This window comes from Apteryx mantelli, chromosome 3, assembly GCF_036417845.1.
Source record: "Apteryx mantelli isolate bAptMan1 chromosome 3, bAptMan1.hap1, whole genome shotgun sequence".
Taxonomy (NCBI): Eukaryota; Metazoa; Chordata; class Aves; order Apterygiformes; family Apterygidae; genus Apteryx; species Apteryx mantelli.
In genome coordinates, this window is record NC_089980.1 from 83793394 (window position 1) to 83821097 (window position 27704).

General features: G+C 39.2%; 1 protein-coding gene across 1 annotated transcript in view; it reads right to left on the reverse strand.

The window, feature by feature from the left end:
- Window positions 1-293: 293 nt before the first annotated feature.
- The window catches only part of DCBLD1 (discoidin, CUB and LCCL domain containing 1), a 47893-nt gene continuing 20482 nt past the window's right edge, over window positions 294-27704 (reverse strand). The window contains exons 3-14 of the mRNA XM_067293808.1: window positions 22222-22359; window positions 21583-21634; window positions 20750-20822; window positions 18882-19015; window positions 13919-13959; window positions 11588-11718; window positions 9831-9978; window positions 9626-9742; window positions 8009-8099; window positions 6928-6977; window positions 5231-5350; window positions 294-2680 (exon numbers count right to left, since the gene is read on the reverse strand). Of these exons, the coding sequence (XP_067149909.1) occupies window positions 2163-2680; window positions 5231-5350; window positions 6928-6977; window positions 8009-8099; window positions 9626-9742; window positions 9831-9978; window positions 11588-11718; window positions 13919-13959; window positions 18882-19015; window positions 20750-20822; window positions 21583-21634; window positions 22222-22359 (1613 nt within the window). The 3' untranslated portion in view covers window positions 294-2162. The remainder of the gene's footprint in view (window positions 2681-5230; window positions 5351-6927; window positions 6978-8008; window positions 8100-9625; window positions 9743-9830; window positions 9979-11587; window positions 11719-13918; window positions 13960-18881; window positions 19016-20749; window positions 20823-21582; window positions 21635-22221; window positions 22360-27704) is intronic.

The window sequence follows — 27704 nt, forward strand, 5'->3', positions numbered from 1 at the left end:
GCTCATCAGGAGGGCATCCTCATCCTTTCCTCAGTTATATAAATCCAGCAGCAGGTTGGCCAGAGAACTTTGTTCCTGGGCACTTCTCTAGAGATTATGGGCAGAAAAGTCAGGCTAAATGGGGCACCGAGATGATCTTTTTTTAGCCAGTCATACGGAGAACGTAAATTGCAGCAGCACAACTGGCACTTTTGCATGGTGTAAGGAACACTTCCTTCTCGCCCTGCAGGATATGTGACAAGAGTAGGTGTGTGGTGATGATTAAAGTTACCAAGTTAAGCACCAGGCCTGTGTGACTGATTTACAAATACCAGTGTTCTTTATTTACATAGACATGTAAACAACAGAAGGTAAACAACACTGCCCGACTTGGTCTAACAAACAGGCTGCTGCTGCTTCACTTCAGAACCTGAGGTGTTTTATACATTTCACAGAAACTGTATTGACAGCAAACACAGGAAGGCTACAAGGTTACCTTGACTCTTTTTTCTTTGCACAGGAATCACATGCACTGTGCAACAGCATGAGAGAACTGCACAATAGAGGCCACAAAACAAGCATATGCAAAGACCCCACTAAGAGCTTGTCTTAAGATCAGATATGTCTAGAATTAGCAATATTTGTAAATAGGATCACTACAACTATTCTGTACTCTTACAGCACTTTCCATCCAAGGATCTGAAAGCACTTTACAAAGAAAGAATCTTTGTTGCATCCTTTGCAAATTATCCCAGTTTACACACAAAGAAATGGAGGGCCTTGAGATAGTAAGTGACTTTCCCATGGATCAGATTTTACTGGTCTGGTTTCCCAACCTTGTGCCTTAAATATAGCACCATTCTTCATCCCCAGAAGTGTATCACTTCCTGATATTTTAGGACACGCTTTTGAATACAAAGTAAGGCTCCAAGTGCTGCAGGGAGAACGGCCAGGGACAGTTCCAGTCACTACGGGAAGCTGTTTAGCTTCAACGACGCCTCTGCTGAAAGAGGAGCCAACTACTGTGCAATACGTTGCACCTATCCCCACACTTTTTCAAGTTTGTCCAAAAAAAGAATTAAGGATCGCATTCCCTGCAAAAGAAAAAATATTTGAAAACAACTGTGCTGATCTGCTCATTTGCAAATTTAAATGCTACAGTAAATCATATACACATTGTGCTTTACTTTGTCTAAATATTTCAAATAGAAACAATACGCTAAAGTTGTAGGACAGAAAAATACCTAGTGGAGCAATGAAGAGTTCAGAACGCATGCTGCTGTGTGTCAAGGAGTAACTTCCTTATAGTCAAGCAGCAATAGCATCAGCTGAGGCTTGAACAGAATTTAATTCTCAGCTATAAATTCACATTTTGGTTCCACACACATTTCTTGAAGAAACAGATTAACAGGTATTGACTTTTTTTTTTTTTCTATTGCAGAGTGTCTGCAAAGTGATCACTATGGCTTCGAACCCAAAACAGGTTTCTGCCTTTTACCTGTCTTTAACATGAACAGCAAATTAGACAGGCTCAGTTCATAGGCCAGATCAAATTCAAGCATGTAAAAATTACTGCTAAAAAGGCAGCTGGGAAGGTGGGCTTGAACACAGCATTTAAATACTCAGCTGCCTTTTCTTGTGCACTTTATGCTTCAAGTAGTTTTATGTCTTCTACCCTCCCAAGAAGAACTATAGTGATGCCCTATCTTCAGTTATCAGAGGAAAGGAAATGAACCACCACAACCATAAGATACACAATTTACAGCTGCCAGTACAACAGCAAATAAAATAAATAAAGTCAGAGGAGGAAACCTGTTTTTTTTTAAACAGGCCTTTCTACAATAGCTGTTTTTTCTCCTTTCAATTCCACAGGTGAAAAGGAAACTTAAGAAATTCTCCTTAAATAAAAGCTATGTACAAATTGCACACATTGCAAACAGAGCACTGAGATCAGTTACAGAAAATAAGATATACAGTCTTCAGTGATAACATCTCTCTTGCTATAAACAGTGATAAACAGCATATGCTTTCTTCAGATGTCAGAACCCAGCAAGACTGCAATATTATGTACACAGGGTTTGTTTGCCTTCTGCCTTCCACAGCAGACTCCTTTAAAACTCTATTTTCATTTCAGAAGCTGTACAGTAACATTCCTGTGCACCAAGTCTCTCTTGTTCAACAGGTCACAAGAGAGCTGTCATTGCTGTCTGGCTTATTGGTTTTAGGCAGTCTCTAGGTGTTGAGTAACCCTCACTTCCTAGTGAATTAGTCTGAGGCTTCTGGTAGTCTGTACTATAGCTCACAGAGGTCAGAATACTGTTAACTTTAGGTTTATCATAGTTTATTACACTTTGAGGTGTCTGGTAGTCTCCATTCCTGGCATTGGTCTTACTTGAACTAGAGAAATTGCCAGCAGAAAGAGAATGTTTATGAGATGAGATTACAGGTACATTGTAGCCGTTCTCAGAGGGGAAGTTATTTTCTCTTGCCATATGCCGCTCTATGATGGGGGTGGCATATTCAGGTTCTTGACTGGCCAGGGGCAGAGCATATTCGTGTCGGTTAGCTCTTTGCGGACAGTGATAGTGATTTTCAAACTCTGAACTCCCCCTTCTTCCCTCATCTTCGGTGTCCATGGGTCTAAAAGTAGATCCTTTTCGTGTCACTGTCCCAGTTCCAAGCATGAGAGGCTGCTGATACTCTAAAAGGAAGCACGAACTACTCAATAATATATACATGGATTACTTTATGTAGTAAGCAGCAGAGCTGAAAAATGATTCAGATATTATATCAAATACATTGTTATCGGGTATGTGAGGAAACATTGTCCCAACTCCGTTTCTGTAATCTTCTTCAGCAAGCATGTGTTACAGAACTTGGCAGGAGCTGTTCTACAGAGAAGCTACAATCTGCCATCCCTTTTCTTCCTTCCTTCCTTCCTTCCTTTCCCCACCTACCCACCCAAATAAATTAACATCGTTTTTGGAGTATAGTCAAAAAACTAAAAAAGATAAAAGTCAACAAAATATTAGCAATGAATCAGACAAAAGATTTTACATGAAGTTCCACAAACAAGAAGTTCCCAAAACAAGTGTTCCACTTTTGGAATAATTAAAATGCCTGGAGGATCCTTAACAAGCCCTACCAAGTGCCTGCTTTATTTAAAAGGAATCTCACAGTAGTTGAATGACAAGAAGGATAAAGTTAGATGGAATGGCAGCCAAGAGAGTCAAGAAAAGTGTGAAATGTGTTAAGTCAGCTCAGAACTGAAGCGTGTGTGTGAGGAGGAACAAGCCGTAAGACAAGAAGTGGGAACAGCACTGTCGGAGGCAGTGGACAGTTACCTCAGTCAAGGAAGATGGCAGGAAAATAATTAGGAACTCACAAATGAGCAAGTTAGGAGCAAGAAGTAAGATAAAGGGAACGCAGCCTCTAGTTAAAGAGATCCCAGGCTACCATGTAACAAAGATCTGAACTAAAAGGGTTTTCAAAAATCCAGTAAAATTATTATGAGAAAATTCAGAGTTTAACTTTTTCACATTAGTGCTAGTGAAAATTTCTTATTTATATAAATGCTGGTCTGAGCAGTTCTAGTAAATGACACTGATAAGAAGTTAACTCAGTTTCTGTTCTGGCATCATGGTTCATCTGACATGAGCGTTGAATTCAATCCCATATGTCCTGTGAATCTCTTTGGCAGTTCCTGGCTACTTCCCAAACTTTAGTGTGTAGGGTGAAGGTGTTAAGATATTTCAGTAAATAAGTAATGCAGCTTTCTCCAGCATCGCTGCTGCCATTCTGAGTAATTCTTAGTAGCTTAGAATGAAGTGTCTTGACTTGTTCTGGGTTGTCTTTGAGAACCAGTAAATAGCAGGGAATTTGAAGGGGAAGAATTTCATGTAGTAGGAAACCTATATGCAAGTTACATGCCCTCTGCAATCTAATTATTAAACGGCACTTGCTGCACATTTCTGGGCTTCATTCACATTTTTTTACTTCATGTTTCTTATTTTTAAGGTGACTGTAGGTGAAATACTAAATCTCAGGAGCTGCCAGGCCAGAATCAGAGTTAAGAATTCTCACAGTGCAGAAAAAGAAGATGGAGAAAGCAGAGACTCCCTAGGCACAGTCAGGGTAGCCAGATAACTGTGATTTATAAAGAACTTTGATTTGCTCCCTCTCCTTCACAAAATAAAACTGCTTTATAGATTTTTATACAGAATGTTTCTTTAAAGCAGTGAAACCATCTTTGACAAATATCCAGGGTAGCACCCCATGAAATTACTCTATATATATATATATATGTATATATCCTTTTTTTTTTTTTTTTTTTTTTACTATATTTCTCTGCCAAACACAGTAGGAGAAATTCTAAGGAATTCTAAGGTCTGGAGGTTGGAAACAGCAGATTTATCCTTCTGGGAGATCGCTGCTCACTGATCCCGTAAAATGGCTGGTCTCACTAGCCTTTCCAGACAGAGAAAACTGGGCAGGGATAAGAGGTGCTAAGAGGATGAATTAAAAAAACATCCCTTCAGGACGCAAATAGCACTGATGCAGGGATTTGCTCTATCCAAACAATGATCTGGAGGCAAGGTAGCACACAAGAGAAGCACTTTTTTTTGTTTGTTTTCTTTTCTCTCTCTCATCTGCCTACTTCACTTCGGGAGGGCTAGGCTCTGAAATAGATAAGGCACCGAGAGAGCTGCACAGAGATCTCAGCACTACCTCCGGCTGGCTGTAAAATCCCTTCACAAACTAACCTTTTCTGTTCGATAAGCAGCAAGGGTCGTTATATTTTGTTCTACTTCCAGAGACATTTGACTTTAAATAGAAATTTAAAAATAAGTCAGTAAAGTTAAACTATCCTATCCTAGACATGTTCTTGCACTGCATTCATGCCTGAGTGCCTTTCACAGTTACCTTCAACCATAACTATTCCAGAGTGAGGAAAATCTGGCTCGATAACCCCCTGCAAAAATTTTCCAAAATAGTTACAAGTCCAACAAAAAATGAAGGGATCATCTAGTGTGTGTGTGTGTGTGTGTGTGTGTGTGTGTGTTGTTTTTTCTTCCCCTAATATATTTAGCTACTTCACTAAATGTCCAGGATGAATATGGGTAAATCTGTTCCTGGACCTCAGCTTGCATGAGAGCTAGAAGAACTGCTAATGTTTCTGACCTGTCCCTCTTCTTTTTATCTACTTGGTACGCAGAGTAAAATAAATGCATTGGAGGGAAGAAATTGTTACCTGCCATGTCACTTGTGACCAGATCTAGTTTTTGCGGTGTCTCCTTCTCATTATTATAGCTAATGGTAAATTCAGTTGACTGATGTCTAGTGAAGGGCTGCTTGATTTGTTTCCAACAACCTATAATAAAGAAATAAAAATGGAAAACTTCAGGGCTTATCAGAAAGTTAATTTTTTGCTGTATACATTGTTATCAATATATTAAAGTTGCTAAAAAACAAGACTAAAACAGGCTGTTTGCAAAAAACAAAAAAACCCCAAACCCTAAACTTAGAAGGTGAAAGGGAAAAAAATGAACCATCAGCTGGGTTTTTCCAAGTGAAAACTAAAGTATACAGAAGTTTTCCTTGTGTTTGTTTCTTGGCAAGAAGGCCTCAATATTTGTGGGTGCCAGGACTGATACTTTAACAAGATACATTAGTAAAATACCAGCTCTATATAAGCTAAATATTTTGCCATCGCTTATGTGGCAAAAATAGTGCTTAAAATGTCTAGAGCTTTTCTTTTTTCAGCGGACTAATATGGCCACTGATATCTGAGCACCTGCACTTACCAATTAATTTGTTCTCACAGCATCCTTGTGGGACAGAAAAGAGAAATTCCACTGTGTAAATTACTTGTCTGGAGCCTGTGACAGGAAGTCTGTAGAGAGGTGGGTTCAACTCCCAGCTTTTTAAGTCCCAAGCCTGGTTCACAGCTTTTAGGAGCTTGATTTATGAAGCGCACACACTGCAAATGAACTGACTGGATAAGAGGCTATCTCCAATTTCATGGGATTTGTCCTCATTAGCAAGTAAGAAAGGATTATATGATGTGACCTTGAGGAATCATATTAACAAATATGATCTTAAGTACAAATTAATTTTCTAATGAGGGTGAGCTGAAATGGGTAACAGAGTTTCTTTCACTGACGTCAACATCTGCTGAGAGATGAAATTTTGGAGCTGAGCTGCTGTGAGAAATTTGTCAAGAGACAAGTGAATTGCTTCATTTTTCCTTTTCCTTTTCCTTTTTATGAAACACTGAGATTCAGAAGGATATTTCTCTACAGAGTTGGCAGGTGAGGAAAAGCAGCTAAACCCCAGTTTCCAAGCTCACAGGAGACTGCACTCTAGAAAGCTTAATCAAGCAAGATAAAGCATGTTACTTCACCAGGGTTTTGCAGGCATCTTCTAAAACAAAGTCCTCAAGCCAAAACTCTATTCAGATTTTACACGCGAAGTACAATTCAGTATTGTTAGGTTTCGTAAGTACAGTCCCAATCAAGGAAGACAGTGAGACGGAAATATTAAAGCTGTAATAAAATTATTAGCCCTTCCTCTTGGAGAAAGGCAATCCCTTGTGCTGGTGGCGGGGGGGAAGGAAAGTAGCAATTTTCTGCAAAATAGGTATTTTGGAGGAGGGAAGGGAAGGGAGGGCACCTGGGAGCACTCTTATATGCTAATTTATGCACTTTGTATAATAGATCTTTTGCTAATTGCCTTTCTGTCACAGAAACCAAATTATATTGTTTCTCTGGGCACTGTGCTAAGATGAGACAAGTGGGACTATCATTTGCTATTTCCCTTTTATGAAATAGTGAATTTGAATGAAGAAACCTGGATGCTATTTCATAAGCATTTCATGCTTAATTGCATAAAACTCTTCCCATTGGCCCCACAGACAGGACAGGACAAAACTCATGATCCTCCACTAACCTGATTTCTGAGCATTGGATAATCCATAAGAAAGTCCTTTGGTTTCTCGCCTGTAAGGATAGGAAAGCGTTTATAAACTTTTGCATTTACAGCATTTCATCTTCATTCCTTAGCTTCAACAGAGAGAATCATCATGTCTGGAGGCTGAGGACAATTGTTCACTTTTATTTTCTGGAGGATAGTGTTTATTATAATGTAAGACATGCAAGCCAGCATTTTGACATTTAGGTTTTTCCCCCCATCTGTATATAGGTTCTGAGTGCTCGTGTTCATATTTCTTCTGCTTGAGCTGGCACTCACGGTTTGATGTGTGCATGTCCTTATATGTTGATCTTGGGTCTGCTATTCTGAATTCTTTCACTAGTTTATTGATTTTTCTGGAAATCCAGGGCAGGCTTGGGTACTGTTAGTGATAAAGTAGCATCACAAGAGATTTGTTTATACTTCCAAATCCCCATCTGCTGACAGAAACATTTCCCTGGTCTACATTCAGAGGCAAGTTCATATGAATGGACATCTAGCAAGAACCAAAGCTAGCGATGTTTCTCCCAGTCCTCTAACTCATGAAAGGAAGTGGCTTAGGAATCTGCTCTAACACATAAAGTATGTGAACACTTAATGTGTTCCACTCCTTATGGATCAGTTCTGGTTTCAGCCCCCCAAGTGAAGAGCTCTAACTTAAGAGACCAGGAGGTAGAAACAACAAGAGGGAAGTGAAAAAAAATGATTCAGATAGCTCAGATCCTCCCCCAGCTGAATTTTTACTTTGCTTTGGTATGGAAACTTAGATTGCATTATCCCTTGGTATTTGTGGATCCAAGCAGGCTGAAGAGAATAACCAGTTACACAGGACTCTACAAACTGGGGTATGCAGTTCTGCCCTACTTCACCTTTGTTTTTGTCTGACTAAGGGATGTTTGAGAAATACAATTTACAAAGACACAACACGAGTTCTGTTTAAAAGGAGGACTTCCAAACAATTGTAGCCTCTTAGTAAAGAGGCTCTGGAAAGAGGGCACATAGTTGGAAATGGCAGCTACATAGCCACGAATACCTCCTATGAAAAAAGACAGTGTCTTACTTTCGTAGAGCTGCACAGATACAAATTCCAGAGAACAGGAACAGACACAGCACTATGAGGACTGGGACAATTATAGCTGTAAGTTTTAAGCCTGCATGAGAAAAAAAAATGGATAAAAGTTAAAAAGGCAAATTACTTTGAAGCTGGATAATATTTACTATAGAGAATACAGCAAAAGGCTGATAGCCTTGCAGAAGCACTCCTTGCAAGAAAGCATGAAAACGTAAAACTGTAAAACTGCAAAACTGCAGGACCACTCCTCAACCATACTTTGATGTCACATGCATATCTGCACCTGCGTTGAGACTAAAGAGTTAAATATATTTTTTCAAGGTTGATATATTTTCTCAAACTTGACTAAATGCTTATATGCATCCTTCCAAAGAGCAGGTCTTTCTTATTACACACTAGGTAACTTTCACAAAAAGCCACTTATAACAACTCTATTTTCAGTTGCTTATAAAACTGCCAAATGAGGCTGCAATTTTACATGCTGAGTATCTGGCTCATGCTGACCTGATTGAAACAATTCAGTCAGAAGAGTTCAACCATTTCCGAGAATGGGGCTAGGGGAAATTATGTCAAGCCCATGTTAAATTCTAACACACCAGGGTTTAAAGCAGGGATTTGAAATTCATCAGTGAGGTGGCTTTTGTGTCCGGAGTGTGCCTATTGCCACTCCTATGGCCACTTATAAGGCGTAGAATAAGGAAGTACACGTGTCCAAAGGGAACTTACAATTTAGCAATTGAAATTTCAAAAGATTTCATTTTCAGTGAACATTGATACAATTTACTCATACCTCCACACAGATGAACTGAGCTTGCTCTAGGCAAGAGCAATGCAGTTTCAGAAGACTCTTTTTTCTTACAATGATTGCTCCTTGCAGCTTGTTTGTTTACAGAGATAATGCTACAACTATCAGCTACCTGAGAGGTGGCAGTGTTTGGTGTGGTGGGGCTGATAGCTCCTATCCGGCTCTGGATCCATCAGTCAGTCAGTATAAACAACAAATTTTGTTTGCTTACTTTTTAAGATCTAAGAAATTACCTCCACAATGTTAAAGGACGAAGACTGCAAATTAAGGCACTCAAAGGATTAAGAAGTATGAGAGGTTGTCTGAGCCCCCTTGAACATATGCATTATGAAAAAATGTTTGATTACACAATCGTAACACGACTGTATCTTGCTTAGGGCTGGGGACTTGCCGTTGGGATGAGTCATGGTTGCTTAGAGAGAAGGTAACGTTTTTGTGAGTCCACTGCCTCAAAAATTATAAAATATGGGGCAAGAGTGAGGAAGATAAGGGGCCCTCCACAAAATGCTGAGAGTTCTCAGTATGCTTCCCTGAGCCTACCAAGCATAGCAAATAAATCAGTATGACAGGGAAACCAATGCCTAATATTTCTTATATCAAGAAAAATTAAAGTATTCAATCTCTTTCTGTGCCTCAAAGCTAAAAGAACCTATGTTCCTCCCTCTTCTCTTTGTAGAAAACCCTTTAAACAGTCTGAACGGAAAATAAAAGTTTTGATTTGTGAGAAAATTTAAAGTTTACTCAGGCAGAGATGAAGCTGTGACATATCCTAGAGGAAAGGCACTGCTACATAGTGTTACCTAAGTTAGTTTCTTCTGATGGGATGGGTTCTGTAACCGTTTGGTCTTCTTTTCCAAGGGAGGTTTCTGTGCTCTGGCTTGGCTTTTGCCACATTGAATGCGTAAATGAACTATTACCTGCAAAAGAGAATGTGAAATCATTGCACTGTGGTCGCGCAGCCCACTTTTGAGGCGCCCTGTCGTGGAAGTAGTGCTTACCCCATACCTTGCATGACTCGACAACCGATCAGCTCAAGCTTCAATGCTATTCTTTGGTTCCAGGTCTGGGGAATAACTCGCACATAACGGGCCACTATTGGAGGGATGAAATTATTACGTACTATGTCACCAGTGTTGGAGTTGCCTTGGAATACCTGCGACAAGATGTGAGCATATAAATTGCTCTGTTTTAAAAGTCTGTTTGTCAAAAATACTCCTGACATCCAAATTTAAACATTTTCATTACCCTAAAACTAATATATTGATAATCTGGGATGTAACCACAAGATTTTAGAACTAAGAACTCTGAAAAGAAATAATCTTTTTAGTTCTGACAGATGATCACATTTTGCTAATAGCTCAGACAGAGAAGAAAGATTATCACTCTGTTTCAATTCTATGTAATTTCTAGTTAATGTATCCTGATATAATGCTATCATTTTTGATTTAATAGCACTGCAGTGCCCTTACTTAGGCAACAGGGGATAAAAACTTAAGAAGAAAAATAACCCAACCGTAGTATTTGTTGAAAGTGAAATATTTCTAGACATTTTAGTAAAATTGTCAATTTTCTGTATCAAGATTGAATGAGTGACTATTAACCATGTGGCTGTACTTGTACAGGATTTCCCAGAGTCAGTCCAGCGCATGTACAGCTAGATCAAATGCAAAGCCACATAGGGCTCTGATGGGACAGGTTCTGCCATGTGCCTGTTGGAACTAAGATCAGACATAACAACTTCAAAAGATTGTTTATAAATAGCAAGTCATTGTGGGACACTGCAAAACATCAGATTTTCAATGCCTGTTTTTCATAATTCGGCCAGAGTCAGTAGGAAATCTCGCTTCAGGTCTAGCAAGTTTTTAGAATCCACAGTCAGGGCTGAGGACCAGTTAGAGCTTGGTACTGAGACAAACTGAGTTCCCTCAATCCCGCAAAAACAATGAGTGAAATCAGGCTTTGAGCTTTAGGGATGGACTTTTGGTTTGTTTTGTTTTAAAGGAAACATAAGGTTTTCACAGAAAAATGTTAATATATGAACTTGTGCAGCACATCCTTTGTCCGTATCAACAAGTTGCCCTGCTTTCATCAGTTCATTGTTAAATAATTCAAACAGTCTGTGAAAGCTGTTGTGTGGACAGGCGTTCTGGTTTAAGGGCATTTATTTTAGTTCAGTTACATTGATTCCTAATAGACTTAGGCTGTGCCTACAGACTTGTGTCAGAAGAGTTATGTCAGCCGAGGGCAGGAAGCAGTGTAATCCCAATTAACACAACATGGTCTGAACAGAAGCTCTTTCTGTAGACACAGCTCTACCAGCGATGCTGCGCTTTCACCAGTGCCAGTCATTTTGCTTGTGTGGGGAGTGGGTTTACCATACCGGTGCAGAAATGCAGCTTTGCTGATGCCGTATATACCCGCACTGCTGTGCTGCAGAGCCTTCCTTGCACAGAGGGGTGTGGAGCCAAGCACACATCCAAATAGCCTTTTGTACAGCTTTAGTTATGCGTTTTTTTTAAAAAAAGGACACATACATACATCCGTGTATGTACCTGTAGCTCTCAACTTCAGCAAGCCCCGGTTAACCTCCTTGTTTCAACAAGCTCACTATCTATTCCAGATCCGTAAATTACACTGATGAGGATGATCCAAGTCTCGACAAGTCTAAAACTCCTCATCTTTCTTGACAGCAAAAGTCTGCCCTTCAATGTCAAGGCAGCATAAGCGTTTTTTCTGTGTTTTCCCACTCCACCTCCTCTTACCTTTTCTTCGTTGCTTAGAATTCCTTTGTAAGTTCTCCATTTTGAGTTGTTATTTCTGTAGTTCATTATAAATGTCTTTACATAAAAGTCAAAATTCAGCATAGTGGATCCAGAACCAGTGGTCATAATCCCTTGTAACAAAAAACAAAATATGTTTTCATTTCTTAGCTCTGTTTCTTAAAGGAACATTTTCAAATGCAAATATGCAAGGAAAAACAATCCAGAGAGCTTTGCCTTCAAAGTCTTAATTTACTTTTCAAACTATGTTTGGAATTGAGGGGTGTTTACTTGAGTTGAGGAGCTAGGTGAAGAAGGGAAATTGGTTTTACATTGTGAATTTCAAGCTTTGGAATTTTTAACAAAACCCTTATTAATGAACCCCAAAATAATAATTGCTTTTGGATATTATGGTCCATATCAGCAGTCTTTACATCTTTAGCAGCAACTGTAATTTATATTTTTACAACTAAACCAGGAGTTGGCAACAGGGATCTCTTTCACCTAGAACATTATTTCAAAGGCTATGACTTTAATATTCTGTGTTGATTTGAGAAAGGCATCATGAATAGATCCTAAACAATCATTTGTCATATATCCATGCTCTACTGGTCACAGTGTAAATATTTTTTCTGAGCCTACAGCATGTTTACAGATAATTAACATGATCTGCATGCATGACAGTTGAGTATAATCCTGTATCCTTGTAGGAACACCAGTCTTATGAATAACTGTGATTTCTTAAATATGAAAATACTATTCCTCCATATAGAATGTTTAATTACATTTAATAAAATAAATATTGCATTAGTGCATTATTAGCTTTTCAACTGCATTTAGTTTCTTTCTCCAGCTGAAAAAATAGCTCCTATTAACCAGATAATAATTTACCTGTTATTCTCTTCTTCTCTCCCAAGTCTATCTCTAACCATTCACGACTGCTGCTGTGGTTGGAAGCCCAGGCTAGTCCTGAGACTTGAAGCCAAGCCTTGTCAGGGGACCACAGAAATTGTTGCCCGAATTCGTTGGTCTCCTCCCAGTAGGAAGATGCAGTAATTTGACTCTTGGAGAGGAATCCCTCTTCCAGACTGAGAGATTTATTGCAGCCTAGGAGTCCCAACACAGACAGATGCAAGTAGAGTTATTTTGCATTTTCATAGAATATTTTTACATTAGACCAGCAACTTATAAAGACCACCCACAACTACAAAATCAGATGTTGCTTAATCTAGGGCTAACCAGGTGCTATCCATTAGCCATAGTATTTGCCAGCGAATTTGTAGTGGATAACCCAGTAGCAGAGGGCTGTGGTCCTTTCTCCTGTTATGTTTCCCTTGCCATTTTGTTTTTTAATCTCTGCAGTATATTTCTGTTCATGTGAAGACTTCTTGCATTTTTTATTTTTTCTTCTGAAACATAATATTTATGTTTAGAGATTGGCATTAGCTAGTTTTGCTGTACAAAACATTTGTAAGATGAAGGCACACTACTGAAAGGAACTTTTTACTGTAAATATTTCATGATTTTCACCTGTAATTAAGGCTAGGAAAGTTACTCATTAGAGAAACTCCTTGATACTGCTGCCAAGAGGTGATATCATGAAGATAATAGCTGCAGATAAGTATTACAAATTCCACTAAAGAACCTGCAGAATATTAAGGTTCTTCAGAAAAACCAGCCAGTGTGATACAGTTTCAATGAAGTTAAAAATAATTCCCTGGCAATTTCAAAGCCCTATACATGTTTTACATTTTTCACTGGAATAGTAAATGATTTTATCTAAGATGACCGAAGTTTAATTTAAATGAATGAACACGAACTTTCCCCCCCCTTTGCTACGTTTATATGGAAATTAACAGTTTGACAGATTAAAGATGTATTGCATCTTGGAAAGCCATAAAAAAACCTAGTTCTGTATAAGTGTAACATAAATATATTTTTGTTTCTCTGTATGTTTTAGTCCTCTCCTTGCATAATGAAGACAGAATTTATAAATGTCTGAAGGAACACTGCTTTCATTTTCTGCTGCCTGAAGTGCATAAAAATGGTATTATCAGATTGCTTTTCACATACTAGCACCAGAAATAAGATCAGAATACTACTTCTGTTTCTGATCTATGTGCATATGACCTACTCCTATTCTGTTTTTTTCTAGCTCACTTCACATGCCTTCAATTTTTTATTCAACCTGCCAATTTTTAAAAATTGCTGTCCTAAAATAACCATGTTATACACAGCCTGACATTATTCTGGTTACTTTTCAAAACTTTTGCAGAAAATAATTAAATAAAAAGGTACAATTTAAATATCTAAAACCGAGGCCATTATTCTTACCATTTGAAGTAAATATAAACCGCTTATCTGACAGTGAACCACTGTAAGAAAAGAAAAAGGTAATTCAGCCTTTCAGAAACTGGTCATAGGAATGATAAGATATAGATAAATATATTCACTGTAATACAGAATCACTTTTTATCTAACAGAATATCTCTGGCCAGATAACCTTTTATTTTGCTGTTTGATTACCTACCGCAGTAGCAGCACTGTTTTACTTCTCTTACTGTGACAGAACTCAGACCAGTTTTAAGAGTTTTGAGCATACTGGTTATGCCTTCAAGTGACTCCCCGTCTCATCAGACTGTTACGGGATTTTGCTCTGCTTCACTCTTTGCACAGGACCTTTGCCACTGCTGGGCACTTTGCTGGGAAATCTTTCCCCCTCTGCTCCTCAAACCAGCAATGCAAGAGCCTTCGAAAAGCCAAGAATTGGCCAGCCAACAGGAACCACAGTTCCCTACAATGTAACCGCGGTCTACTGGGGTCTAATTCTCTTCTCACTTACATTAGCTTAAATTAGAGTGCCTTCACCGAAATCAGTGAATGTCTGTTGGTGTAAATCCACATCAAGTCTAAAAAAATCTAGCCTTAAGCAAGTTATACGTGACTAAACCACATTAGCTCTGGCCAGTCCTACTTTGGCTAAAAAGTATCGCAGTCAGGTTGAATGAAAACTACTGGTTGTTCTACTTTACTCAAGGAGCGAAGCTGTTTCTTGGTCCACTCCGCACAACCCAATATAATTCATAATGATGTAAAATAAGCATAGCAAGGGAAAGCTGTGCTTTTCTTGGCCTCCCTACAAAGCCACATTTCTTTCTGGTTTCCCAGTGAGGTGCCCTTCCGACTTTGTTCCAAAAGTGATTACAGCGATTGGCTGTCTGACAAAATAAAAGCCTGTGCTTTAACATGAAATCAGTTTGGATTTCCTGAAAATCAGACCCTTTCAGTGTCTCTCCAGTTAGCTACATGGATCGGTTGTCTCCTTTGAAAAATCTTGGACAGTGTGACTGAGCAATAAAATAAGTTCTGCACTTAAGTATAGACAGGACTCCCCTTTGGACTGCCCTTTACTGTTAGCCACAAAATTTTCCCCTAAGACATAGTCTGTGGCCTAACAGTGGTTCACACAATTATGCATCTTAAGAATATAGCAAATGGGGAATAGGCAAATGGTCCCACATCAAGGTCAATAAAAACACAGCTTCTTTTTGTCATTGAGGGAAAACTGATGACTACAGGCAAACGAAGCCCTTCAGAGATGAAGGAGGGACCTGATTTATTTGGGGATGTGGGTGGTATAGTAGCTAGAACAAGAAACTCAACCCTTCCCTCCCACATCTTCCCCCCAGGCAATCCTCCTGGGCTATCAGTTGTGCTCTGCTTACTTCCAACCAGTTCTAAATTATAGCAAAAACAGTTTTTGCTTTCTTGTTAAATACAGAGCAATCCATTACATGAGAAAAGAAGAAAATAAAAAAAAAAAAACATGCTGATCAGTAAAACCTATCCAACATAGGAATCACAGTCCTCCCAGAATACTTACTTATGAGATATCCCTTTGTAATTAAAAAAGTCACTGAGATCCCTTTTGAACTACAGGTCTCTAATTTTAGCAAAGAAAGGGATGAGGTTCACATTTCTAAGATCTATAAAGACATGAAGTCATGCTGAAATATTTCTGATATAATTCTGCAAGTCACTGAAAAGGACAAACTAATTCAGTAAGTGATAATTCATCAGTTTAATAATGTGGCAAGAGGCATTTGTCACACAAACTTCACTTTGTCCTTTAAGGGATGGTATCAACCTGTGCTCCTCGTTTTCCTGGCAACCTTCACAATTTTGCCTAGCAAACAGTATTGGTGATGGGGCTGCATGAGATACCTGCACTGGTACCTCTTCAAAAAAGATGCTGCTTCACATAATAAATGTATGTTAATGTAAAATCCTTTTTTTCAGAGTCAGTCTCAAGGAAGTGTTTTTTATAAATGATGCAGGTTAACCCCAAATCTCCAGTTGCACGATTCATGTGCAATTGTGTGGTTGCTTCCTTTGCAAAGGCAAATGATTTCACATGTGCAGATACATGTTTACAGACCTTCACAGACCAGTTCAGATTACAAAGTTAAACCCCCGTGTATTTGTACTTGGATATCAGAACTGCCCAATAAATCTGGCCACTTGATCTTCATTATATCATTTGTGGGTTCAGGTCCTCTCATGGATCATGAGAACTGAAAATCACACAGATAACAGGGCATAGCAAGCATACTGAACAATGAAGCCAGGGAGGCCAAGGTCAGGCCTTAAGAGCTGGTAAGTGAGCGATTCATAGCCTAACTTTTACACTAGAATACAGATATTTAACAGCTCAATGCACATGGCAGCAGCTTTTGATGAGGTCAATTTCAGCTCAAGTCACTAAATAATATAAATCTTTAATACTGAAATCTACCGTAAATGAGATTTTAGAAACTTGAGTAAGCTTGCATTTAAAGGAGTATTAAGAGCTCTTAAAACACTGCTGTCCAAGTGCCAACTTTTCCTTCACAGCATTGGTGGTTCCTGGTAAAAGGAATTTATTGCAGCGTGTATGTATCCTGAGGACAGGGAAGTTACGCAGCTTTAGAAATACATATTTTAAAAGCCTTCTTAAAGCATGAAATGCATCCCTTCATTTTCTTAGTAAATGGACGCAGGGTTTCTGGAAATGCTTTTTCATGTTTCGGAATAAAATGATTTCCCTTCCTCCTCCCATTTCCCCCTCCTGGAATAATGGGATCCCACCAGCAGTTCATCTGCTCCCGTGACTGTCCCACCTGCCGGGGGTAGCAGGAGCCGCGCTGTGCTTGCCCTCCTTTTCTGCTAGAAATCGTGCCATCTAGCTGGTAGGCACCTGACACACACTGTGACTGCGTTTACCTTTGGCTCTGCAGGAAGCAACGGTTGTCTCCTCCAGGCAATTTAACCCCTTTAGATCTGCATCCTCCCCACAGAGCACCCCGGCCTCCTTTAGGTGCGCGGGAGACCCACTCGAGGTGCCTGCACTCCTCCTCAGAGCGCTCTCCGAGGGACCTAACGTTGCATGGCCTGAATCCGAGCCTTCGTAGCTCCCTTCAGCCTCAAACCACATATTTTAGCTCCGGTTCCGTTAGAGCAAATGGGAGTTTTGCCACTTGATGTAACAGAGGCAAGTTTTCATCTCTGTGGGTACTTTTATCACTCATATAAAATGTATAAGACATTTTGTGAATAGCAGCATTAAAAGGACACTTGGCAGCTAAGTTCATGGGTTGATTATGCAAACTATTTTCCCTCAGCAAGTGTACATTTGCTGTCTTTTACACTTCATTCGGTGCTCACTAGCTCTTGTATTATGAAAAAAATACAAATGGAAATCCCAGCTGTCTTTCATTATGCCATTTTATATGCTACTATCTGAATTACTCCTGGGATTGTCAAGGAGCATGAACATACAAATATATCTAAATGGTTCTATAACATCTTTAGTGAAGGCACAAAATATTTAATTGCTTAAGGGTTTCACAAAGCTGGCATGTGTGATGGAAATATTATTTGTTTTATAGCAGGGCTTAGTGACTGAGCTGAGATCTCAGTTCTGTTTTGCTTGAGACAAGATTACATTATTTTTCATAGACAATCAGCTGTCAAGCAACATGTTTAAGAAAAATAAAAAATATTTAGGCTTTACAGGCCTTCTGCTAGTGTTCTACGTGCTACCCATCTCTGGGTAGTCCACTGACATTATACCAAGCATTTTGACCCATGCTTAAGTTTAAGCACATCAACAGACTGGATGGATGCTACGTTTGCCATGGGCTCACGGTGTGAATATGGCCAGCCTCACTGGGAACAGGACTTAAAAATTAAACATTTGATTAAGTGCTCAGCACCTGACAGCAGTGAGGTGCATATAAGGATAGCTTTAAATCAGTTTCAGTTTTGGTACCAATAGGTTTCTCAGTGATTCTGTAACTGGTCTGCTTATTCTGTTTCACTGAGAGGAGGGAGACAGTTAAAACTAATGGTTACTGAATGGCTGAGATGGTATTGTATTAGGGGTTTTTGGTGGGTTTTTTTTTTTTTTGGTTTTGGCATGAATGAAATTGTAACTGTAAAACTGTCAGGGGGCCTGGAGAAAACATGGGAAGAACAGGAAAAAAATATTAAAAAATGGCATATTCCCTTAGCTCTCACAGGCTATTGGGCTGAGGAGATTTCCCTTCCCACAAGAAAAATGCCTCATGCAAAACCCAGCTAACATTTGAAAATTAAAAGATATGAACCAACAGGAATGACAGAGGCAGTTGCTGGAAGGGCTTACTGTGCTGGATAGAGATTAGGGGATTTATTTCTACTTCAGCAACAGTACAGTTAAAAGGCAGCAGATAAGTGGTAAATATAACACCCTTGCTATAAATATTTTAAAAGGAAAAAATTCTGAACATGTCAAAAGCACGTTTAAGAAATTATCCATTAAATCCCCTATGGCTCAACAGCGCTATTTATTTATTCATTCTTCCTAGTTTTTTTTAAACTTTAACATTAATTGAACCTGATTTATTAGTGCAACCATTAAAGGTATTTGTTGCAGAACATCATACTTTCAAGTACCTGCTAACAAAGTAATTTGCAAATATGTTTTTGAAGGAAAAGAAAAAAAAAAGACGACGACGACGCAGCTTAACATGGTATAAAAACGCTTAAAACTTGAAGCATTTTCCTATATCCACCTCCAACACTATTCTAATAAAGCTATAAAACCAAAGCCCAAAAGCCCCCAAGACCCACACCCTTTTTCTCTTGTATCGTAACGTCTTTTCCTCCCCATAAAGCACCGGCATGTGCTATCCCACCTGTGTTTACTGATCTGGGGGGGTTCGCTGTGCTTTCCGCGTGACTCCGGGTCAGCGGGAGGCACCCTGCGGATACTCACTCCTGCGAGGGCACGCCGTTGGCCACGACGCCCTCGTAGCGGCTGATGCCCTTCTGCTGGGTCACGCTGATCTGGCCGCCCAGCTCGTCCGCGATAACGCCGGCATGGATGGCCGACTTGCACAGCAGCGAGGTCTGCAAGGCAGAAGTCATCGGAGCGCAAAACCATCAGGAAAAACCTGGCAAGCTTTTTCCAATACTTTTACTTCCTAGCCACCATTATACATGTTTTACAGCTCATAAAATTCTGCAAATTTGAAAAAATTAGATCTCTTTCCAAATGTCAAGTTTATAAAATGGGAAAAGCAAATAATCTGCTTCTGAGAAGGTGCCATAAGGTCTTAACCTAATGAATATTGTGGCCCTCCTCAGGAAAACAAAGTCAAAGGCAAGGCAATCACTCGTCTTTGCAATGAGAAAATGAAAAATATGTCATGGCCTTGCCTGAAGCCAGACATATCTACTCCTGCATGCTGGCTGAGGAGCTGAGGCATGGCATATGTTAGGAAATTTGGCAGTCTACTGGATGCCCCTGGGTTTTAAGAATTTGCCAGTATCTCAGGTGGGATAATCCTGATAAAGCGAAAAAAGAGACTGGGTGGCAATAACATATCATTAAGGTGAAACAGAGGAAAGAAAGGTCGGCAGAAAAGTGCAACAGAGATTCCCAAGCTGGTGGTGACAGAACGGGCAAGTCTGCTCGGTCATTCGCATGGGGCCAGCTGGGGCGTCTCTACTACTCGAGCACCAGGATAACCGAGCGATGACTACCCGCTCCAAAGGCAGCCGGGCAGTTAAGGGATGCGAAGGCAGCAGGGGCTACCTGGCAGTCCTAAAGGCTGCTCCCATCACGAAAGCTGCCTCCCTGTTAGCAGTGAAGGGAAAATTTCTTGCAAAAATTCCTGAGCGTAGATAAGATCTGCACAGGTCATGCCATGTGCTGCTTTTTTTTTTTTTCTTCTAATCACCCAGAATGGCAGGAATAACTCCTGCTAATTACAGTCTAACGTGGCATTTCTTTGTTTTTTCAGCCCTGCCATTTTCCAGGCTGGAGTGGTATGCTTGAATAACTGGATGAACAAGTTAAACATGAACACTGACTTTCTGGAAACTCAACAACTGCTTTATTTGTGATAGGGTGGGATTTTACTTCAATGGTGTGATTAAACTTACTCCACTGTGAGAGATGTAAAGATTTCACAGGAATGAAGGGAGGAGAGGCTGGAGTGAGGGGCACAGCAAGGGCAGAGCAATTTATGATATGAACCGAGGGAAAAATGTAACCACTCGGGCAACTTCTACACTTTCAAGAAAGAGTAATTAATAAAAAACAGTCCAAGGGCTTGGTAGTTATCAACGGGCTGTGATTAGGCAGTGTATAATATTCATTTCATCTCAGAGTAGATTCCTGGGATACTGTAGGCAAAATCTTAATAAAAAGCCACGCGTTACTGAAATTTATTGTTTTTCCTATAAGAGGTTACTCAAGAGAAGTGCACTAGATCCAAATAAGTAAAAGCTGAAGTCATAGGAATATTTAGTACATTAATGAGCACTACCTCAAGGGGGGAAAAACCCCATGCAGCCAAAAAGCCAGAAACCAACAGTCTGTAGGCATATTTGACAGTCAGTGGACTTTGCTCACACACAGTTGATTAGTCCATTTAAAAATGTCTCAGTGCCTATATACTGATAACATACTAATATATTAATGATAAGAATTATATCTAATGCAGCTGGGAAGAAATACTAACAAAAGCCAAGCAGCAAAAGTTGAAACTTTAATTTGTGCTATGTAATTGAGCAGTGGATTCTGCCTTTATAAATCTTCTGTCTTTATAAATTTCCCCTCGTTATTTGTGTACTTACATCTCTGTATCCTTCTATTATATTCCCAGAAATGTCACCTGCTACGTCTCTGCAGCCAGCAGGACAATATCTGCTGTAGTAAGAGAACAGATCCTTGCTTAAAATCTGGATTGTAATGATGAAACACACTCATACACAAGAAATGCTCGCAAACTAATAAATATTTTAACAGTAAGTTCTGACTGATCATCTACGAGTGATTCTAGAAGGTAAATGTGCCCTCGAGTTCATCAGTGGACTGCACATAGTAGCACACACAGAGAGCCAAAACAGCAGTTTTGCAATTGCATTTTTCTTTAATTCTGTTGTTCCAGAAATGCTACTACACAAGCTTTCAACACAGCCCAGATAAGACGCCTACATCCACATCCAGACAACACCAGAAGAGTACAATTTATTACCATTTCAAATTCTATCATAAAGTTCAAGGTCCTAAGAAATTATAGGTTGTCCTGAGATAATCATTTATCAGCGAGGGTGTGATCATGCGGGATGTTTCATCCCTTCTGCTCTCAAGAGATGCAATGGATTTTGAGGCTACTTTGAATTGCAAAGTGGAAACTCTTTTTACATATACTATGTATATATATGCCCAAATCAGAATTGCTGAGTGCTCTGTAATTTGATTCCCTCTTTTTTTCTGGGCCATAGACTTCTATTCCACACTACTGCCTCTCACAACCAGGCCTTAGATTATTACAGCACTGTGGCTCAAAAACTTCTCCAGAAAACTAAGAATCTACGTCTTGTATGATACTTTACAACAATTAGCAGACCAGATGACAGATACAGAAAAGTAAGCCACAGCGCAGAGAGCTTTAAACCCCCTTTACCTGTACTCAGTCTTTGTGTGGTGGTTTCCTCGTTCCAAACATGTGATGAGATCTGTGAAAAGTTTACAAATGTAAATCCCAATCGCAGAACATAGAAAAAACAGAAGAATATTTGCCTAAACATGAAAATACATTTAAAGATCTCTCTGTATAATAGTTACACAATTTTATTAGCTAGAAAGCAACAGATATGGTTTCCCTCATCCTTTTTGTCTCCCTCTTCTACTCGTCCTATGTTTCATACACAACGTGGAGTTTCTGTTACCTTCAACAAAGTTGCACAGACCCCAGAACATCAACTGTAGGAATTAAACCTTAATCTCTACAATCCCTTCACTGTGCAGTAAATGTTGGAGCCCAGAGCACAGTGAAGCTTCAAGGAGAACATATTCTTTTTCTGTTTCACTGGGCCTGTACTGCAAATTATCTAGGTAAGATTTCAGCAGCCTTTATATCTGCTTAAGGTTACAACTGCTTCTTGTGCACACGCTATTAAAAATATTATGGTTCATGCTAATAAGATCTCTAGAAATACTTTGGACCAAATACTGGGCTAAAGCCTGTATGTGGAGTAGACAAGAAATAGGGAGGACTATGCTGCTAATCCATTAGAAGTAGTGCTTTTGGATTTCACTTTACCTGGATGGTCACTACTGGCATATGATAACAGAAAGCCTCGTCCTGACACGTGGGATCCACTCTCAAAGTGAATAGTTGCTTCATTACTATCCAAAATGATTTCTTTGGGGACAGGCATCACATTACCACAGTATGGCCCTACAGACAGAACAAAGAAGATTTCAAAAGCTTAGATAACATAGTATAAGATGGATAAGTAAAGAATTTCATAATATGCTTGTTCTTCTCCTTCAGGATGATTCCAAATGTTGACGAAAGGATTTTGACTTCAGTCCTTTATGGGCATGAGCTCCAAAGTTACCCTGACAAAGAATGCCATGAATCCAGTTGTCTCTCCATGGTAAAAATTCTAGCATTAACATCTCTCATCACTTAAGCCTTAAGAGAGTGATTAACACTCTTTGGCCTTTGAAGTATAACATTCTTAAAAACAGCAGTAACTCATTAGAGAAAAGAATAGACCATTTAAAGGCAATCCAAGGGATCTACATAGGGTCCACTAGATAAACTCTCCAGATGCTTACAGATCATGCTTCTTTAGCGTAACAGCTATTTAGAAAAGATTAAGATCACAAACAGCATACCTGATTTTAAAGGACATGGGTGCCATGAGTCAAGTTGTACAACAAGGCAGTACAGTACCACTTACCAAATACTTAGAAAATATGTTCATTTATTTTCCCTCTAGAAGCATCAAACAATTGAAATATGTAATTCAAGTTTCCTTTAGAGTTTGAAATGAAAAAGAGGTGGGGGGAAGAAGAAGGTAAGAGAAGAAGAGGGAAGGAGAGAGAGAGGTGGAGGGAGAGAGAAACATGAGCCTTGTGTTACCCTGACTTAGGTAAGAGTTTTATAGCTTCCAACTGCAGTATCTGGCAATACTGTTTGGGACATTCCTTTTGTGAGACAGGAGGAGTCCCTGGGACTTTTGATAATTACATTTGCTTCACTGGAAGTCAGTTCCTGAGGGGAACTTTCTTTTGAGACTTCCATAGTCTTTGCTCTTGCCTTCTGTCACCACATCTGGGTGCAAACACTTGTCTCTGGCTGCCCTCAAGCACAGATGACCCAGCAAATCAAAGGCAGTTTGGAAACTGTTCTCTGAATTTGTGAAGATGTTTGCAATATAAACTGTTAATAAGCGGTATTTGTAAAATAGCTAATATATTTTTACTAAGAGAAAAAGCAAATAAGAACCTTTGAAAGCCCTCAAGACATCTACCCTGTTGAGGTGAGTGACAGCTTTGGTATCCTAAAGCAAGTCCTTGGGGTAAAAACTGATCACTTCAATTTTTCCCAGACAGTCTTATTTTATTTGTGGTGGATACTTTGGGGTAACTTGGAACTGACTTTTGAGAAACAAGAAATTACAGCCACCACACAGCATAAATCCAGTGAATGGTACCCTTTCTAATAGGCTCCTAAGAGCCTCTTCACTACTTTTTTATCCTCTTGGGGTGGTCTTCACCAGCCTTGCAACAACTGTAAGACCAGCCTACAGAGAGTAACACAATCAGAGCCAACAGTAGCCAATTATTAACAGAATAGGACAAATCAAAAGAGTAAGTCTGAGTTTTGGCTTATAAATTAAAAGGCAAGACCAGGCAGGCACAGAAACAAAGCAACAATTATGACATTTCCCTGGAGTACTCATGTGTTGCAAATGACTCACAACTTAGAGAAAACAATGTCTATAAAAAGGGTTAAACAAATTGCTTAGAAATGAACTTATCAAAAAGACAGCATCTGACACTGTGTCATACCAGACAACTGCAAGAGTGATTTATTTGAGGTGGTCTTTTGTGTCAGGTTGCAGTGGGAGAAGTAAAGTGCTAACTTAGATTATTTTTGAGAGACAGAGAGAGAGGAGAAGAAGACAAGAAGGCATTACATTTCTTTAAAACAAAACACTTGAGAAAGCTTTAGTTCTTTTCTTCCCTCAAAGACTGATTCTACATGTGTACATGCATAGATATCTACAGGTGTGAGAATATTCTCACAAACACGCTTTGGCTCTCTCCCTTGTAACGATTCTCAGTGACCTATCTACTATTTAGGTATAATTTAGACTGCTGACTCACTCAACCACACACCTCCAGGAGCAAGTCTACATGTGTTCCAGCTAATTATACAAACAAATCACATATGTCGCAAGCAAAAACGATAAAACAAAAAAAGTCTAGACATAAAGAGTCATATAGACATAAAGTGCTGTATAATACAAATGAAAGCCAAATATCCAGAAACAGTCAGCTTAAGAAATCAGCATGCAGTGCCTAAAGATGAGTTTTGTACTGTTAAGTAACAAATCCTGTAATGGTTACAAATGCTATGATTATCTTCAAATTCCACTAAGAACAGTTCCGATGCGCCTTGGGAGACTCCAGTGGATAAATGGGCTTTAAGAATCTCAGAACTAGAGGCCCAAGATATCTAAAAGGTATTATCTAAAAGATGTTTTATAACAGAGAAGCAGGATCTACGGAATGAATATTCTCCAAAAGGTTTATTAATTTAGATTTGAAAAAAAAATAAGATGCATTTATTGCTACAACAGAACATTCACTTGTTCCTTTTTTTTTTTTTTTTTTTTTGCAAGCTGATGAATCCTTGCAAATTATTTGAACACAATTCCTCTGAATTCGGGCAATATATCAGCAGTATACTGCTAGGTCATTCAGACTTTGCTGGGTTTTAGTACAGTTTAATTCTGTGCTATCAAATACAGAAATTAGCACTGATACTTAGTGTTTAGAAAAACAAAAAGCATTATCTCACACCTCTATTGCTGTTCTTAGAGAAGCTGATTAGATACCATTTTAGCTTAGAGGTTCTTTACTGCATGAAATCATGTGCAGTCTGTTTTCAGGGAAAGGTGTTATTCTTCTTTCTCTTCAGTATTTATTGTGTTTAGAATGACCAATGAAAGCACTCTTCCAATTTGGTTTACCCAATAATATTTTTTTACGTTCAGCAGCACCTCTCTCCATTTTGCCAAGCTTCTGCAGAGTGGCCTTTTTAACCCCTGATTCTCATTTTCCCCACAATTAATTTATTTTACATTGACAAACTTCCAAGAAATTCTTCAGGATAATAACTTGTAATGCTTAGAAAATAGAACTGAATCAGGGTAAGATATGGATTTTGATTTATTTTGACCCGTTTTCTAATTTTCTTTAGAAAAATATTGTAATTATTTCTAATCACATATACTCTTTCCTATGCACTTCCATAAAGTAGTCCTCCATTTACTTTAGTGGTATAAAGCCACAGAAAGGATAGTCTCGCAGACTCCAAACATTCCAGCTTGTGGTGTGCCTGAGTTAGATGCTCTTTCTATATACACAGTAATGCTCAGTAGATTTCCTCTCCATTGACTTATCAGGTCTTCCTTTGAATACACATAATGTGGGATGTTACAGACATTAGAAGGCTAAAACCCATCAGCCTCCCTAGCCCTTGGACTTCATCTGAAAACCTCACATTTACTAACTCAGTATTTTCCACTTGAAATTGAGGTGACAAGAGCATGCGTCAAAAATACTATTTTATCATCTACTTTTAAGGCTTATAAGTGCTCCTTGTCCTCTGTGTCTGCTCTACCTTGGATTAGTTGACTGCCCCAGGCTGTCTGTATGAATACTATATAGCCACAGTGAAGAGAAGGGATGATGGAGAGCCTTGGTTTGTGCCTAGTATAAAAGGGAGACCCCTGTTTATAGGGCCTTGATAAACTTTTATTGCAGGATTTGGATTTGACTCTAGATAAATATCTAATTCTAAACTTGGTACCGAGCCAAAAGTTTTTTATGATGCCTTTTGGAAAATGCCAGATCACGCTATCAGTTTTTCATCTTCTGATATTTGTTGCGAGGTGAGTTGCTTTGCATATTTGTCTTGAGAAACAAGTCATGAATGATGATCTCTCTCTCTGCTTCCTGTTGAAGTGGCTCTTGGATCTTTGCTAGGGTAAGTAGGCAGGATTGTTTGGTTTGTTTACTAAGAACAAAGAAAATATTTTGCTTTAATAGAGACATGTTATCTGTCCTGCAACTGAGTAGGTGTTTTCCATATCTCAGTATTACTACATCCAGATGCCTTTTCTTCTTTCAGTGTCTCATTAAAGACCTGACCCAACTGTGGTTGCATATGTTCACTCCAGATTCTTTTATATATATATATATATATATATATATACATATATATATTTTAATTCTACATGAAAACTATTAGGGGCTTAGGGATTTCAAATGTACATTATGTAATATTTGCTATAATTAAATTATCATTTAATGCCTTTCTTCTAGAACTCCTGACCTGTTGACATGGTTTAGGTGGCTTAAATGAAATACTCTTATTTCGGAATCATTGTCTCCAAGCAGTATTAACATCCTGCAAAAATCGCTGTAAATTGTCTCATGAATATCCTTTGGCTGGCTCATCTGGAGACTGAAGAGATTATTTTATGTGTTGTTTATTTTTGAAATGTTAGCAATAGTCTACTGCTTTTGTCTTTTTCATAATAGTGTTGTTTTGCAAATCTGATGATCTTTACAGCACTGTCTGTTTTATGAAGTCTAGTTTACTTCTACAGTCAACCAGTCTCTGGCATATTTCCTGAGACTGCTTTGTTGAATTATGTTCCTTTATTCTTTCTACTTCCCTTAAGAAATGCTGTGCCTGGAGGACTCTTCTCTCACACCAACGAGCAACAGTTACATGCTGTTTTCTTCCCCAGCTCTTAATTTTATCTACCTCTTCTGCAAGCCCTTTTTCTTTCTTTTAAAAGCAATTTTTTCATCTGTACCTATTGCATGCCTGATTTGTTCTGCTTTCAGATTCCTTGACTTCATTTGGCATTTGCAAAAGTCTTTAAGAAACTCAGCTTAGATATCAGCTCATAAAATCCTCCGTTCAACTGGGAATCTTCTCCCTTTTTTCTGTCTTTAACGCTTGTCTTGCAGTGTAACCCATGGCTGGTGAGCAGTGTGTAGCATCAACCCATGGATCTTCCCCTTTGGGATTATCATTAACACAACTGCCCTAAGGAGCTGTAGGGGGAGAGCATTTTAAATTATGATCTTTATATTCAGTAGCCTTTTCTCAAACCAAAAGTAACTTGGAAGTACCTCAGTAGCTGGGGAAGGACAGGGAACATGGTGAACATGGATTATGCTGGCCTCACTTCAGAGCTAAAAGCTCAGTTAGCCAGCATGTGAATCTTTCAAAAACACCCCGCAAAACCAGCGGGAATGTGTCATATGAAAACACTGTGTTCTTGAAATTTGTCCCCATCCCACCTTCGCACCAAAACTTCGCTTTCACAGGCAGTCACTACGAAAGAGGAGCGGGGAGGCCTCTTCCCTCCATCCCTGCCGTGCACCCACACCCCCGAGCAAGGGCACCCCAGGCCACAAAAAGGCCGCCCTCACAGGACATGGGGGAAGGTGGTGTTTAATACGCAGCACATGTGAGCTGATGGC